Below are 17,119 nucleotides of genomic sequence, written 5' to 3'. Positions count from 1 at the left end.
GTGACGCGGGGCTCAGTTGCCCCAAGGCATGTGGGTTCTTAATTCCTGGTCCAGGGTTCAATCCTGAGTCTCCTGCATTGCAAGGTGGATTGTTAACTGCTGGACCACCAGGGAAATTCCTATGTAGTATCTTCTAAGATCAGAAGTTTTAAATTTAGGTGATTTTCATTTGTTTATTTGTTATTTTATGGGTTATGCTTTTAGAGTTATATCTAAGAAATATTTGCATAACCCATATTATCAATATTTTCTCTTACGTTTCTTCCAGTTTTTTATTGTTTTAGATTTTACATTTAGGTCTGTGCTCCTATTTGGGTTAATTTTTATATGGTGTGAGGTGTGGATAGAACATTTTTTTTTGGCATTTGGATATCTGATTGTTCAGCACCATTTTTAGAAAGACTATCCTTTCTCCACTGAGTTTCCTTTGTACCTGTATCAAAAGTCAGTTATTTGTAAAAGTGTAGATCTGTTATACTCAGTTTTGTTCTGTTGATCAGGATGTCTAGCTTAATGCCTGTGCCTTACGGCATTTAATTATTATATAAGAAGTAGCTAGAGAAATAGTTCTCTTCCAGTTAGAAGAATATCATTTTCTAAACTTACGTAGTTAACTATTTAACTATTTCTACAAAGGAATGATAGTGAAATTTTCATTTTTCATTGTCCTTTGCTCAACAAAAAAGAAAAATAAACTTTTGTGTTCAGTATTTGGAAACAATAAAAACGTGATTAAAGCAAAAGTAGTAAAAATAAATAAAAATTAAAGAGTTAGAAATAAGGAACAACCATTTCTGAAAGATAATGTACATATTTTGGAAATAATACCATATTGTTTGAAATTAAGTCTTATTTACTAAGACTACTGATTAAGTTTAAAACTTTGGTATATTTTAATGAATTTTTTGCTGTCAGATGTTTATAGCTTATTTATGAAGACATGTTTGTTACCTGTATGCAATTTACATTTTATTATGAGACGGTAAATAAAATTTATTTGCAATGTGAAGATAGTTTCTTTAGCTCTTGCAGTTGCTTGGGAAATTATTTGTTGCAGGATGTATATACCATTGAGATTTTTGTAACATATAAAAAATTTATATTTTTAAGAAAATAGCTGTAAGACTGTCTGTAAACTCAGAGAATCAAAAGCAGTAGGAGACCACTACAGTGAAACAAATATTTGTGATAGTGTCTTTAAAATATACATTGGAAAGTTAACTTGACTTGATATACTCCACAGAAGTCATGTTTTCAATTCCCTAATGTTCTAACTATTCAAGTAATTAACGTTATCAGTTATAAATGTAACCTCCCGAGGTTGATTTTGGTCTCATTTTGATTCACCTCAAAATAGGGCAAGGGAGGGAAGATTAGTTCTTATCTGAGTCTTTTTATTTAACAGTTTTCTGCTTTGCTGAAAAATTGTAGCTTAAATTGTTCATTAAATAGCTGTATAGCTTGTTTGTTTTTTCTCCTTTACGCTTGGATTTGCCAAACTCTAAAAATCATTGACTCAGTGGTAAAGAATCTGCCTGCCAAGAGGAGATGCAGGTTCAATCCCTGGGTCAGGAAGATTCCCTGGAGAAGGAAATGGCAACTCAATCCAGTACTCTTGTCTGGGAAATCCTGTGGACAGAAGAGCCTGGTGGGCTACAGTCCATGGGGTCACAGAGTCCTATTAAACCAAGAGAAAAAATCATTCAATAGGTAGAACTGCCCTCTAGTGTTCACCCTACAGTTCTCTCAACATTAGTGTCAACCGTCTTACATTTTTAGATCTGAGTTGGAGGTGGCTTGAAATATTTTGTTCAGTTTTTATTCTGTCAGTGAGAAAAGTAAAAAATAGGAACATCAGCTTGCTTATTACGTTGTTCTTAATTTCCATTTGTTTGCCTTCCTTCAAAAAATTCATGCATACATCTGTAATTTGTAAGAGTATGATTCTTAGAATCACTTAATTGCAAGCTGTTTTATTTGGTAGCAGTGTAATTTAATTTAAAAATTTAAGAGTTACTGAAAAAAAAACTCTCACTTTGGAATGGAATAGAAGACGTGTTATGATCAGTGTGTTTCGTATGTTTTTGGATATTTTTAATAGTAGATGTTCTACCTACTGAAAAATGCTAACAGATGACCTTAAAGAGAAATATTATTGGAGAAAACAAACAAAAAACCCCCTAATTATTAAATTTCAGAATTCCGATTTCCATAATGCAAATTTCCCTTACATCTAAGTTACAGAATTGTTTTTAAAGATGTATTTCCTCTCTAGTGTTCAGACTCTGGTGTCTTAATACCATTTCTTACCAAAAAAACCCGGGGCTTTTTGGAGAAAGGGTTGATTCTAGATCAGAGCACAAAATGTACACGAGAAGTTTGGAACAAGAGTTCTCAAACTTTGGCTAAGAACCCCCTTGTGGTCTTAAATTAATGGAGACTCCAAAAAGCTTTTGTTGATGTAGGTTACTTGATGTATTGATATTTACCATATTGTATATATAATATCAATATTGCCATTTATATTATGATATAGCAATATAATTATATGTAATATAGTAATACTACCATATTATAAATTAAAATTGAGAAATTATTTCATTAAAAAATAGTAATCTAATTATAACAGTATTATTATTGTATGTAATAATATTTTTACTAAAATAAGTTTTCAAAATAGTTAGAAGGTGGCATTTAAAATACTTTTTTTTTCCAATTTTTTTAATTTTAATTTTTTGGTCATGCTACACAGCATGTGGGGTCTTAGTTTCCCTACTAGGGATTGAATCCATGTCCCAGGCTTGGAATCCTGGTGTCTTTAACTACTGGACTGCCAGGGAAATCCATAAAGTGGAATGTTTTATTAAATTTTTGCACATTTCTTCAATGTCTGGCTTAACAGAAGACAGCTGGATTCTCTTGTTTGCTTCTGAGTTCAGTGTGTCATATATTAGTATACATATTATATATGTTGTTGTGCTCAGTCATGTCCAACTCTGTGACCCCATGGACTGCAGCACGCCAGGCTTCCCTGTCCTTCACTGTCTTCCGGAGTTTGCTCAAACTCGTGTACATTGAGTCAGTGGTCAGTGGACATCCTCTGCCGCCCTCTTCTCCTTTTGCCTTTGTCTTTCCCAGCATCAGGGTCTTTTCCAGTGAGTTGGCTCTTCATATCAGGTGGCCAAAGTATTGGAGCTTTAGCTTCAGCATCAGTCTTTCCAATGACTATTCAGGGTTGATTTCCTTTAGGATTAATTGCTATGATCTCCTTGCAGTCCAAGGGATTCTCAAGAGCCTTCTCCAGCACCATAATTTGAAGGCATCAATTCTTCAGTGCGCAGCCTTCTTAATGGTCCAGCTTTCACGTCAGTACATGAGGAGCTTTGACTATATGGACCTTTGTTGGCAAAGTGATGTCTTTGCTATTTAATACACTATCTAGTTTTGTCATAGCTTTCCTTTCACGGAGCAGGCATCTTTTAATTTCATGGCTGCAGTCACCATCTGCAGTGATTTTGGAACCCAATAAAATCTATCACCACTTCTACTTTTCCCCTTCTATTTGCCATGAAGTAATGGAACTGGATGCCATGGTCTTAGTTTTTTGAATGTTGAGTTTCAGGCCAGCTTTTTCACTCTCCTCTTTCACTCTCATCAGGATACTCTTCAGTTCCTCTTCACTTTCTGCCATTAGAATGGTATCATCTGCACATCTGAGGTTGTTGATATTTCTCCCAGTAGTCTTCATTCAAACTTGTGATTCATCTAGCCTGGCATTTTGCATGATGTACTCTGCATGTAAATTATGCAGATATCTGAATATTGACACACTTTATTACACAGTTTCTAAAAATTATATTTATTAATATCACCACTGATTTTTTCATGAAATTTTTTAAGTAGGGGAAGCTGTCAAGGTCATGATAGTAGATCTTTGTTTTCCAAATAATGATTATATATGGAGAGAAGTGGATGGATTTGAGATGTTTAGAGATAGAGCTGATAATGAGTTGAGTGTGGGAAAGGGAATCTGGATTTTTGTCCTGAGCAACTGATGGTTTATGTGAGTTTGGGAAAGTTACAATCGAAGAGGAGTAGGGTTGAGGCTGGAATTAAATGTAGGAGCTGGGCAGTGTATTGATTTTGCAGCTGTGGGGTTGCATAAGGTTGCTTGGGGCAATAGAGTAGGGAGAGTGAGGAGAAGAGGGCTGAGTATAGAGCTCTGGGGGGTCTTCAGCATCTAGAGATTTGTGGGAGGAGGAGCCATGAGAGGAGATCTAGAAGAAGTGGCCATAGGATGAAACTCAGGTGTGTGTGGAGCCATTAAAGCCCAAAGAGGAAAGTGTAGACAGAGGAGCTGACTTGGACAGCGGTGAGTATGAAAAGAAAAGCTGTGACTGCAGGAGGTTTTGGGGAGACCTCACAGTGTTAGACACTAAACTTTGAAAAAGTGAGCAGTATGTGGTAGGGCAAGTACAGACATCTTCAAGGAATAGCTGAGAAGTGGGGTGCTAATTAGTGGGAGCTCCTAGATCGTGTTGTGTGCCAAAGGGTATGATGCAGTTGCATGGGAGAGCTAAATGATGAATCAGAGGAGGATCAACTGGAAGGAGCAAATACACTAGAAATGCAAGAAGGGCCGGGGTTAGGCATACAAGTGGAGGCATTGTTCTTTGTGTCTCAATATACCAGCAAAAGAAGCCTTTTAAAAGCAAGTCAGAGCACATCACTCTTCTCAAAAACTTCCCAGGGAGGAGCCAAGATGGCGGAGGAGTAGGACGGGGAGAACACTTTCTCCCCCACAAATTCATCAAAAGAGCATTTAAACATCGAGTAAATTCCACAAAACAACTTCCGAATGCCGGCAGAGGACATCAGGCACCCAGAAAAGTAGCCCAACTCTTCGAAAGGAGGTAGGAAAAAATATAAAAGACAAAAAAAGAGACAAAAGAGGGAGGGACGGAGTTCCATCCCGGGAAGGGAGTCTTAAGAAGAGAGAAGTTTCCAAACACCAGGAAACCCTCTCACTGCCGAATCTGTGCCGAGCTTTGGAAGCACAGAGGGCAACATAAAAGGGAGGGGAAAAAAAAAAATAAACAATTAAAAATCGCGGACTGTGAGCCCTACGGGAACTCCCCCAGCGGAGAAGCAGCGCAGACGCCTGCACACGGCATTAGCAAGCGGGGGCTGGGCAGGGAAGTGCGGGGCGGGCTGTGTCCCTTAGAGTAAGAATCGGGCCGAATGTCCTGAGCGCTATCTGAGCGAAATAATTTGGGCTAGCAAACCAGACTGTGGGATATCTACCACGCGAAAAGCCAGCCCTAACCTAAGACACCGCCAGGCCCGCGCACAGAACAAAGGACTGAACAGAGATAGCCGGCTGCAGACCTCCCCCTCCGGTGACAGGCAACCAGAGCCGGAAGGGGGCAATCGCAGCCCCAGAGAGACACTATCTATAAAACTGTAAGCAGGCTTCTTTGCTAACTAAAACTTCTTGGGGGTCTGGACGGTCAACATCTGCCTGAGAAGGTGCGCCGGTTTTACACCCAGATAACCGAGTGGCGGGGAGGCGATAAGTCGCAGCATTGGCGCCCGCCAAGCACCTCATCGCCTGAGCTGCTCGACCTGGGAAGAACACAAAACGCAGGCCCAACCGAGTCTGCGCCTCTGAGGACTACCCGAGTGCCTGAACCTGAGCGGCTTGGACCTGGGAGCTCAGTCCAGGGCCGGCCTCTGATTGTTCCCGGCGGAACAACCTAGAGCCCAAGCAGTGTGGGCAGGGAGGTTACACGCGCCGTGAGCGGGGGCAGACCCAGTGTGGCTGAGGCACTTCGAGCGCACACCAGTGTTATCTGTTTGCAGCATCCCTCCCTCCCTCCCCACAGCGCGGCTGAACAAGTGAGCCTAAATTAAAAAAAAAAAAAAAAAAATAGGGTCCTCCACCGTCCCCTTTGTGTCAGGGCGGGAACCAGACACTGAAGAGACCAGCAAACAGAAGAAGCTCTAACAGAGGGAAACGCCTTGGAAGCTACAGGCCATAGATTAAAACCCTGTGGTTACTACGGATTACATAGGAAGGGGCCTATAGATCTTGAGAAATATAAGTCGGACTAAGGAACTGCCAAAAATGAACTGAACCCACAATACTCACAACAAAACCAGAGAAAGACCTAGATATATTTTTACTATTTTTACGATCAATCTTTCTTTCTTTCTTTTTTTTTTTTAATTAAAAAAAAATTTTTTTTTAAGTCCTCTATTGTCCTTTAATTTTCACTTTTATAACTATTACTTTGCAAAAAAAAAAAAAAAGACCCTATTTTTTTTTTTTTTCTTCTTCAGCAAACTTCATATATATATTTTATAATTTTTTGACCGTGGTTTTTTTTTTTTTTTTTTTTTTTCTTTTTCTTTTTCTTTTTCTTCTTTTCTTTAACATTGCATTTTTGAAATTCCAAACTCTACTCTAGATTTTTAATTTTAGCCTTTTGATATATGTTATCAATTTTGTACCTATAGTTTTTTTCATAATTGCTGTGACTTTTTTTTTTTTCCTCTGTTTCTTTCTCTTCTTCTTTTATATAACATCGTATATCTGCAATTCCAAACTCTACTCAAGATTTTTAATTTATGCTTTTTGGTATTTGATATCAATTTTGTACCTGTATTTTCTTTATAATTTTTGCGACATTGTTTTTGTTGGTTTGTTTGTTTTCTCTCTTTATTTTTCTTCTTCTTCTTTTTTTTTTTTTTTTTTAACGTTGTATTTTTGAAATTCCAAACTCTACTCTGGATTTTTAATTTTTGCTGTTTGGTATTAGTTATCAATTTTGTACCTGTAGTTTCTTTATTACTTTCACGACCTTGTTTGTTTTTCTTTGTTCGTTTTTTCTCTCTTTCTTTTCCTTCTCCTTTTCATTAACATCGCATTTTTGAAATTCCAAACTCTACTCTAATTTCTAATTTTTGTTTTTATGTATTTGTTACCAATTTTGTACCTTTAAGAACCCAATCTTCAGGACCCATTTTTCACTAGTGTACGAGATTACTGGCTTGACTGCTCTCTCTCCCTTTGGACTCTCCATTTTCTCCACCAGGTCACCTGTATCTCCTCCCTAACCCCTCTCTACTCTACCCAACTCTGTGAATTTCTGTGTGTTCCAGACGGTGGAGAACACTTAAGGAACTGATTACTGGCTGGATCTGTCTCCCGCCTTTTCATTTCCCCCTTTTATCCTTCTGGCCACCTCTGTCTCCTGCCTCCTTCTTCTCTTCCCTGTATAACTCCGTGAACATCTCTGAGTGGTCCAGTTGTGGAGTGCACATAAGGAAGTGACTACTGGCTAGCCCACTCTCTCCACTATTGATTCCACCTCATCTCATTTGGGTCACCTCTAACTCCCTCCTCCCTCTTCTCTTCTCCATGTAACGCTGTGAACCTCTCTGAGTGACCCTCATAGTAGAGAAACTTTTCATCTTTAACGTAGATGTTTTATCAGTGGTGCTGTATAGAAGGAGAAGTTTTGAAACTACTGTAAAATTAAGACCGATAACTGGAAGTAGGAGGCTTAAGTCCAATCCCTGACTCCAGGGAACTCCTGACTCCAAGGAACATTAATTGACAGGAGCTCATCAAACGCCTCCATACCGACACTGAAACCAAGCACCACACAAGGGCCAACAAGTTCCAGGGCAAGACATACCAAGCAAATTCTCCAGCAACAAAGGAACACAGCCCTGAGCTTCAAGATACAGGCTGCCCAAAGTCACCCCAAAACCATAGACATCTCATAACTCATTACTGGACATTTCATTACACTCCAGAGAGAAGAAATACAGCTCCATCCACCAGAACATCGACACAAGCTTCCCTAACCAGGAAACCTTGACAAGCCACCTGTACAAACCCACACACAGCGAGGAAACGCCACAATAAAGAGAACTCCACAAACTGCCAGAATACAGAAAGGACACCCCAAACTCAGCAATTTAAACAAGATGAAGAGACAGAGGAATAGCCAGCAGATAAAGGAACAGGATAAATGCCCACCAAACCAAACCAAAGAGGAAGAGATAGGGAATCTACCTGATAAAGAATTCCGAATAATGATAGTGAAATTGATCCAAAATCTTGAAATTAAAATGGAATCACAGATAAATAGCCTGGAGGCAAGGATTGAGAAGATGCAAGAAAGGTTTAACAAGGACTTAGAAGAAATAAAAAAGAGTCAATATATAATGAATAATGCAATAAGTGAAATTAAAAACACTCTGGAGGCAACAAATAGTAGAATAACAGAGGCAGAAGATAGGATTAGTGAATTAGAAGATAGAATGGTAGAAATAAATGAATCAGAGAGGATAAAAGAAAAACGAATTAAAAGAAATGAGGACAATCTCAGAGACCTCCAGGACAATATTAAACGCTACAACATTCGAATCATAGGGGTCCCAGAAGAAGAAGACAAAAAGAAAGACCATGAGAAAATACTTGAGGAGATAATAGTTGAAAACTTCCCTAAAATGGGGAAGGAAATAATCACCCAAGTCCAAGAAACCCAGAGAGTCCCAAATAAGATAAACCCAAGGCGAAACACCCCAAGACACATAGTAATCAAATTAACAAAGATCAAACACAAAGAACAAATATTAAAAGCAGCAAGGGAAAAACAACAAATAACACACAAGGGAATTCCCATAAGGATAACAGCTGATCTTTCAATAGAAACTCTTCAAGCCAGGAGGGAATGGCAAGACATACTTAAAATGATGAAAGAAAATAACCTACAGCCCAGACTATTGTACCCAGCAAGGATCTCATTCAAGTATGAAGGAGAAATCAAAAGCTTTTCAGACAAGCAAAAGCTGAGAGAATTCTGCACCACCAAACCAGCTCTCCAACAAATACTAAAGGATATTCTCTAGACAGGAAACACAAAAATTGTGTATAAATTCGAACCCAAAACAATAAAGTAAATGGCAACGGGGTCATACTTATCAGTAATTACCTTAAACGTAAATGGGTTGAATGCCCCAACCAAAAGACAAAGACTGGCTGAATGGATACAAAAACAAGACCCCTGCATATGTTGTCTACAAGAGACCCACCTCAAAACAGGGGACACATACAGACTGAAAGTGAAGGGCTGGAAAAAGATTTTCCATGCGAATAGGGACCAAAAGAAAGCAGGAGTAGCAATACTCATATCAGATAAAATAGACTTTAAAACAAAGACTGTGAAAAGAGACAAAGATGGTCACTACATAATGATCAAAGGATCAATCCAAGAAGAAGATATAACAATTATAAATATATATGCACCCAACACGGGAGCACCGCAGTATGTAAGACAAATGCTAACAAGTATGAAAGAAGAAATTAACAATAACACAATAATAGTGGGAGACTTTAATACCCCACTCACACCTATGGATAGATCAACTAAACAGAAAATTAACAAGGAAACACAAACTTTAAACGATACAATAGACCAGTTAGACCTAATTGATATCTATAGGACATTTCATCCCAAAACAATGAATTTCACCTTCTTCTCAAGCGCACATGGAACCTTCTCCAGGATAGATCACATCCTGGGCCATAAAGCTAGCCTTGGTAAATTCAAAAAAATAGAAATCATTCCAAGCATCTTTTCTGACCACAATGCAGTAAGATTAGATCTCAATTACAGGAGAAAAACTATTAAAAAATCCAACTTATGGAGGCTGAACAACACGCTGCTGAATAACCAACAAATCACAGAAGAAATCAAAAAAGAAATCAAAATTTGCATAGAAACGAATGAAAATGAAAACACAACAACCCAAAACCTGTGGGACACGGTAAAAGCAGTCCTAAGGGGAAAGTTCATAGCAATACAGGCACACCTCAAGAAACAAGAAAAAAGTCAAATAAATAACCTAACTCTACACCTAAAGCAACTAGAAAAGGAAGAAATGAAGAACCCCAGGGCTAGTAGAAGGAAAGAAATCTTAAAAATTAGAGCAGAAATAAATGCAAAAGAAACAAAAGAGACCATAGCAAAAATCAACAAAACCAAAAGCTGGTTCTTTGAAAGGATAAATAAAATTGACAAACCATTAGCCAGACTCATCAAGAAACAAAGGGAGAAAAATCAAATCAATAAAATTAGAAATGAAAATGGAGAGATCACAACAGACAACACAGAAATACAAAGGATCATAAGAGACTACTATCAACAATTATATGCCAATAAAATGGACAACGTGGAAGAAATGGACAAATTCTTAGAAAAGTACAACTTTCCAAAACTCGATCAGGAAGAAATAGAAAATCTTAACAGACCCATCACAAGCACGGAAATTGAAACTGTAATCAAAAATCTTTCAGCAAACAAAAGCCCAGGTCCAGACGGCTTCACAGCTGAATTCTACCAAAAATTTAGAGAAGAGCTAACACCTATCCTGCTCAAACTCTTCCAGAAAATTGCAGAGGATGGTAAACTTCCAAACTCATTCTATGAGGCCACCATCACCCTAATACCAAAACCTGACAAAGATCCCACAAAAAAAGAAAACTACAGGCCAATATCACTGATGAACATAGATGCAAAAATCCTTAACAAAATTCTAGCAATCAGAATCCAACAACACATTAAAAAGATCATACACCATGACCAAGTGGGCTTTATCCCAGGGATGCAAGGATTCTTCAATATCCGCAAATCAATCAATGTAATACACCACATTAACAAATTGAAAAATAAAAACCATATGATTATCTCAATAGATGCAGAGAAAGCCTTTGACAAAATTCAACATCCATTTATGATCAAAACTCTCCAGAAAGCAGGAATAGAAGGAACCTACCTCAACATAATCAAAGCTATATATGACAAACCCACAGCAAACATTATCCTCAATGGTGAAAAATTGAAAGCATTTCCTCTAAAGTCAGGAACAAGACAAGGGTGCCCACTTTCACCATTACTATTCAACATAGTTTTGGAAGTTTTGGCCACAGCAATCAGAGCAGAAAAAGAAATAAAAGGAATCCAAATTGGAAAAGAAGAAGTAAAGCTCTCACTGTTTGCAGATGACATGATCCTCTACATAGAAAACCCTAAAGACTCCACCAGAAAATTACTAGAACTAATCAATGACTATAGTAAAGTTGCAGGATATAAAATCAACACACAGAAATCCCTTGCATTCCTATACACTAATAATGAGAAAACAGAAAGAGAAATTAAGGAAACAATTCCATTCACCATTGCAACGGAAAGAATAAAATACTTAGGAATATATCTACCTAAAGAATCTAAAGACCTATATATAGAAACCTATAAAACACTGGTGAAAGAAATCAAAGAGGACACTAACAGATGGAGAAATATACCATGTTCATGGATTGGAAGAATCAATGTAGTGAAAATGAGTATACTACCCAAAGCAATCTATAGATTCAATGCAATCCCTATCAAGCTACCAACAGCATTCTTCACAGAGCTAGAACAAATAATTTCACAATTTGTATGGAAAAACAAAAAACCTCGAATAGCCAAAGCGATCTTGAGAAAGAAGAATGGAACTGGAGGAATCAACCTACCTGACTTCAGGCTCTACTACAAAGCCACAGTTATCAAGACAGTATGGTACTGGCACAAAGACAGAAATATAGATCAATGGAACAAAATAGAAAGCCCAGAGATAAATCCACGCACATATGGACACCTTATCTTCGACAAAGGAGGCAAGAATATACAATGGATTAAAGACAATCTCTTTAACAAGTGGTGCTGGGAACTCTGGTCAACCACTTGTAAAAGAATGAAACTAGAACACTTTCTAACACCATACACAAAAATAAACTCAAAATGGATTAAAGATCTAAACGTAAGACCAGAAACTATAAAACTCCTAGAGGAGAACATAGGCAAAACACTCTCTGACATACATCACAGCAGGATCCTCTATGACCCACCTCCCAGAATATTGGAAATAAAAGCAAAAATAAACAAATGGGACCTAATTAACCTTAAAAGCTTCTGCACATCAAAGGAAACTATTAGCAAGGTGAAAAGACAGCCTTCAGAATGGGAGAAGATAATAGCAAATGAAGCAACTGACAAACAACTAATCTCGAGAATATACAAGCAACTCCTACAGCTCAACTCCAGAAAAATAAATGACCCAATCAAAAAATGGGCCAAAGAACTAAATAGACATTTCTCCAAAGAAGACATAAAGATGGCTAACAAACACATGAAAAGATGCTCAACATCACTCATTATCAGAGAAATGCAAATCAAAACCACTATGAGGTACCATTTCACACCAGTCAGAATGGCTGCAATCCAAAAGTCTACAAGTAATAAATGCTGGAGAGGGTGTGGAGAAAAGGGAACCCTCTTCCACTGTTGGTGGGAATGCAAACTAGTGCAGCCACTATGGAGAACAGTGTGGAGATTCCTTAAAAAACTGGAAATAGACATGCCTTATGATCCAGCAATCCCACTGCTGGGCATACACACTGAGAAAACCAGAAGGGAAAGAGACACGAGTACCCCAATGTTCATCGCAGCACTGTTTATAATAGCCAGGACATGGAAGCAACCTAGATGTCCATCAGCAGATGAATGGATAAGAAAGCTGTGGTACATATACACAATGGAGTATTATTCAGCCATTAAAAAGAATACATTTGAATCAGTTCTAATGAGGTGGATGAAACTGGAGCCTATTATACAGAGTGAAGTAAGCCAGAAAGAAAAACACCAATACAGTATACTAACGCATATATATGGAATTTAGAAAGATGGTAACAATAACCCTGTGTACGAGACAGCAAAAGAGACACTGATGTATAGAACAGTCTTATGGACTCTGTGGGAGAGGGAGAGGGTGGGAAGATTTGGGAGAATGGCATTGAAACATGTAAATATCATGTATGAAATGAGTTGCCAGTCCAGGTTCGATGCACGATACTGGATGCTTGGGGCTGGTGCACTGGGACGACCCAGAGGGATGGAATGGGGAGGGAGGAGGGAGGAGGGTTCAGGATGGGGAACACATGTATACCTGTGGCGGATTCATTTTGATATTTGGCAAATCTAATACAGTTATGTAAAGTTTAAAAATAAAATAAAATTGAAAAAAAAAAAACAAAAAACAAAAAAAAAACTTCCCATCTCATTTAGTTGAAAAAAGTCAACATCTGTACAGTGGCCTACAAGGCTCTGAATGATGGTGCTGTCTTCTGCATCACCCCCAACTCTAAGTCTGCTGCTGTTCTTAACTGAACACAGCAGGCATGGTCCTGCCTTGGCGATTTGATGATTGTGATAGCTCTTTCTGTGGGTATCTGCACCACTCGTTATCTTACTCCTTTCAGGCCTTTCCCTAAATGGTGCTCTCTCGAGGTTTTTCCTGACTACGCTCTCCAAAATTGCAGCCATCTGCCTCCTTGCCCCTTTTATCCTCGCAACCTGCTTTTCTCCATAGTGCTTCCCACCACCTTAATACTATTTATATAGTTATTTATGTATTTACCTTGTCTCATTAGAATGTTCACTCTGAGGGGCAGTAATTTTTGTTTGTTTTGTTTACTGTTGACAATATCTAGAATGGTACTGTAAAATGGTACAAATGTATAATGAATGAGAATAAGAAGAAAGAAAGTGGGAAGAGAATCAGAGAGGTTTAAGGTTGTGCGAAGATAAGTGTTTTCTTCTTTGACTTTATAATAGTTGTGAAGCAGGGTGCTAACTGAAAAATGGAGTTGGGTAGAAGTGATGGTTAGAGTCTGAAGAGAGCATAGAATGTGTAAAAAGTCTGCTTGGTGGAGGGGGGAGGACTGGAAAGGTGAACTTTTAGCATGTGATGGAAGATTGCTTTGCAGGATTGAATGCACCTTCGTGGTTTTTTGAAATAGAATGTTTCTCACTTAAATCAACTGAATGTTTGCAATATTAAGCTCTAAAACAGATTAAGGATATGTGACATGTGTAAATGCTTAATGTTTTTAGAAGGGTAGAATTTTGATTTGTTTTTAACAACTGATCTTCATAGTATTGAATTTACAATTGATGTAGAATGTGCCCTAATTTAAAGTAATATTCTTTTTAGCCTCACCAATAACTCTAGAATTGTGGGACTCCTGGCTCAGCTGGAGAAGATCAATACTGAATCTACAGAATCAGATACTGCCAGATATGTCACATCAAAAATTCTTCATCTGGCTCAGAGTCAAGGTAAGCTTTCGTCTCTTGTTTCTGAAATGCTTTCTTAATTGCTTAAAAGTAGATGCTAAAAATGACAAATATATGATTTTATGTAAAATTCGAACTTTCTATATAGATTCAAGAATTTGAAAACTGAATAACTATGGAAGAAATTGTTTTTCAAAGCGTTATTTCTAAAAATGATTATGATTTCACTCATATATGATTGCCCTCCTTTCCCCATTTTTCAGGCAGCACCTAATTCCAGTACTGCTTGTAGAATGTTGACAAAAAGATGTCAGGTATTATATTAGTTATTAGTATTGTCCCTGCTTTGAAATGCAAGTACTGTCTTTCAGTGATTGGGTGACCTTAGGGAAGTTTTGAACCTGTGGGACTTAGTTGCACTGACTCTGAAATAGAGATAAGAAATATCATGTAATTATCATGAAATTTATATGAGAAGTATATAAAAATGATGTTAAAAGTGTTCAATAAATGATATCTGTAATTAAGCATAATTTATCCAATTTATAAAGCTAGTACTATTGTTGTTGTTGTTAAGTTGTGTCTGACTCTTTGCAACCCCATGGACTGTAGTCCGCCAGGCTCCTCTGTCCATGGGATTTCCCAGGCAAGAATATTGGAGTGGGTTGCTCTTTCCTTCTCCAGGGATTGAACCTACATCTCCTGCTTGGCAGGTGGATTTTCTACCACTGAACCATAGGGTATCAAACCTTGACAGAGTATAAGAGAAGAAAAGTATTAACTTTTCACTAAGGAACATTAATTTGAAAAATCCCAAATAAAACATTAGTAAATCAAGTCTAATTATAATATGAGTAAATATATCAGTATAACATTATTTGTACAGGTCCAATAAAAACCCATGTAATTGTCTCAATAGGAGCTAAAAAAAATTTAAGATTTTTAAGATTTTCTTAAATTTTTTTAAATTTAAGAAATTTAGGATTCCAAAATCTGTGCTTGATTTAAAAAGGAAAAAGACACCTTGATTTTTCTTTTTCTAAATAAGGGTAAGTCAACAGCTGCCTTAATATTTGACAGTGACACATTGAAAGCATTCTGTTAAAATTAAGATCCAGACAATTCACAGTTATTTTAGTTTACTGGTTTTTTATTATTGCATTATTCTAGAGGTATAGGTAATTGAAGTAAGATGTTCAGCAAGCATTTACTGTGTTCAGGAAGCTGGTATTTATTAACCTATCTTCGTGGTCATGGGCCCTTATTTTATTTTGGTAACTTATTCCTATGTAGCCCATTTAAGGAATATTTGACAGCATCCCCAAACCTAGGAGAGATCTTTGCATTTGTTTCTAGCAAAATCTTTTAATTCAGAAAGTTGCTATACTGGATTCTAGCCTTTGTAAATATTGTGCTTGTCAACTAAGGTAAATGTGTAAGGATAGTCACTGTATTAGTGCAAAGATAGGTATACCTAGTACATTCACTGTCTTCTCGTAAGAAATAACTCCTTAAACAAAACAAAGCACCTCAGCAAAAACCAAGAGAAGACAACTTTTTAAACCTATAGATACTACTTATGTTTAACTGCTCTCGTGACTGCAGATTCTTCCCATCACATTCTAGAAGCCCCTACTCCAACACCATCACTAAAAATTCACCTAGTCCTACAACTACCATACACTGTCCTTTTCCTCACCCTGCCACCCACCAGTGGGGGAGCCAGCCCTTGAATACTGCCCCCTGAGGTTATGTAATCCAATGACTCTGTTTATAGTTGACACAGTATAAATTAGTAAAGATTGTCCTGTCATCTATCCATTTTAGAGAGAATGATTGGGAATTTATGGCTCAAAGAAGAAGAAATACAAATAGCCAATAAACATATATTAGAAGTCAGGAATTACTAATGAAAACAATGAAGTTATTTCTCATTAGTTACTTTGGCAGAAATTAGAGAATGACAATATCCAGTAGTGTTGAAGGCATGGAAAATAGTGTATTCTCATACACTGTAGGTGGTGTAATGATTATTATAGGCTTTGGAGAAAAGAATCTGGCAATGTTATTAAGATTTAAAGTGCACTTGCTATTTTATTTAACACTTCACGCTCAGAAACCTGAGTGAAATAAAAGTCATATTATAAAAAGACTGTTTGGAGATGTTTCAGTGTGTATGTAAAATCGGAGTTCAAGAAATCACCTGAAATATCCAACAATGAGAAAATGGTTGAATTAATTTTGATATAGCCAAACTGTGGGACTGTATAACTACATTATACAACTATTATCAGTAATTAATTATTTATGATATATGATATGGCTCATATGTGTAAGTACAGAGAGTCCTCAGAGATGCTGCATGTTTGATTTAAAGCAAACATTACAATAGGGTGAGTCAAGTGAAGTTTTTGGTTCCAGGAATAGATTCCATCTCAAGAAACCACTTTCTTTGCTTATCTGTAAGAACAGCTCCTCATCTGTTAACATTTTATCATGAGAATGCAGCAATTCTGCAGATCATATCTTCAGGATCCACTTTTAATTCTAGTTCTCTTGCTATTTCTACCACATCTGCAGTTACTTCCTCCTCTGAAGTCTTGAACCCCTCAAAGTCATCCATGAAGGTTGAAATCATCTTCTTCCAAACTTCTGTGTATGTTGATGTTTTGACCTCTTCTAATGAATCACAAATGTTCTTAATGGCATCTAGAATGGTGAACTCTTTCTAGAAGGTTTTTAATTGACTTTGCCTAGATCTATCAGAGGAATCACTACATATGACAGCTACAGCCTTATGAAATGTATTTCTTAAATAGGAAGACTTGAAAGGCAAAATTATTCCTTGATCCATGGATTGTAGAGTGAATGTTGTGTTAGCAGGCATGAAAACAACACTAATCTTGTATATCTTCATCAGACCTCTG

General features: G+C 37.3%; 1 protein-coding gene across 4 annotated transcripts in view; it reads left to right on the top strand.

The window, feature by feature from the left end:
- AGTPBP1 (ATP/GTP binding carboxypeptidase 1) overlaps window positions 1-17,119 on the top strand; it is a 202,452-nt gene that overhangs the window by 36,374 nt on the left and 148,959 nt on the right. For all 4 annotated transcript variants that reach the window (XM_055578958.1, XM_055578956.1, XM_055578957.1 and 1 more), the window contains one exon: window positions 14,110-14,234. In XM_055578958.1, coding sequence (XP_055434933.1) covers window positions 14,110-14,234 — 125 coding nt within the window. The remainder of the gene's footprint in view (window positions 1-14,109; window positions 14,235-17,119) is intronic.

This window comes from Bubalus kerabau, chromosome 4 (assembly GCF_029407905.1).
Source record: "Bubalus kerabau isolate K-KA32 ecotype Philippines breed swamp buffalo chromosome 4, PCC_UOA_SB_1v2, whole genome shotgun sequence".
Taxonomy (NCBI): domain Eukaryota; kingdom Metazoa; phylum Chordata; class Mammalia; order Artiodactyla; family Bovidae; genus Bubalus; species Bubalus kerabau.
The sequence above is the reverse complement of the archived record's forward strand: the minus strand, read 5'-3'. Positions and strand labels throughout refer to the sequence as shown.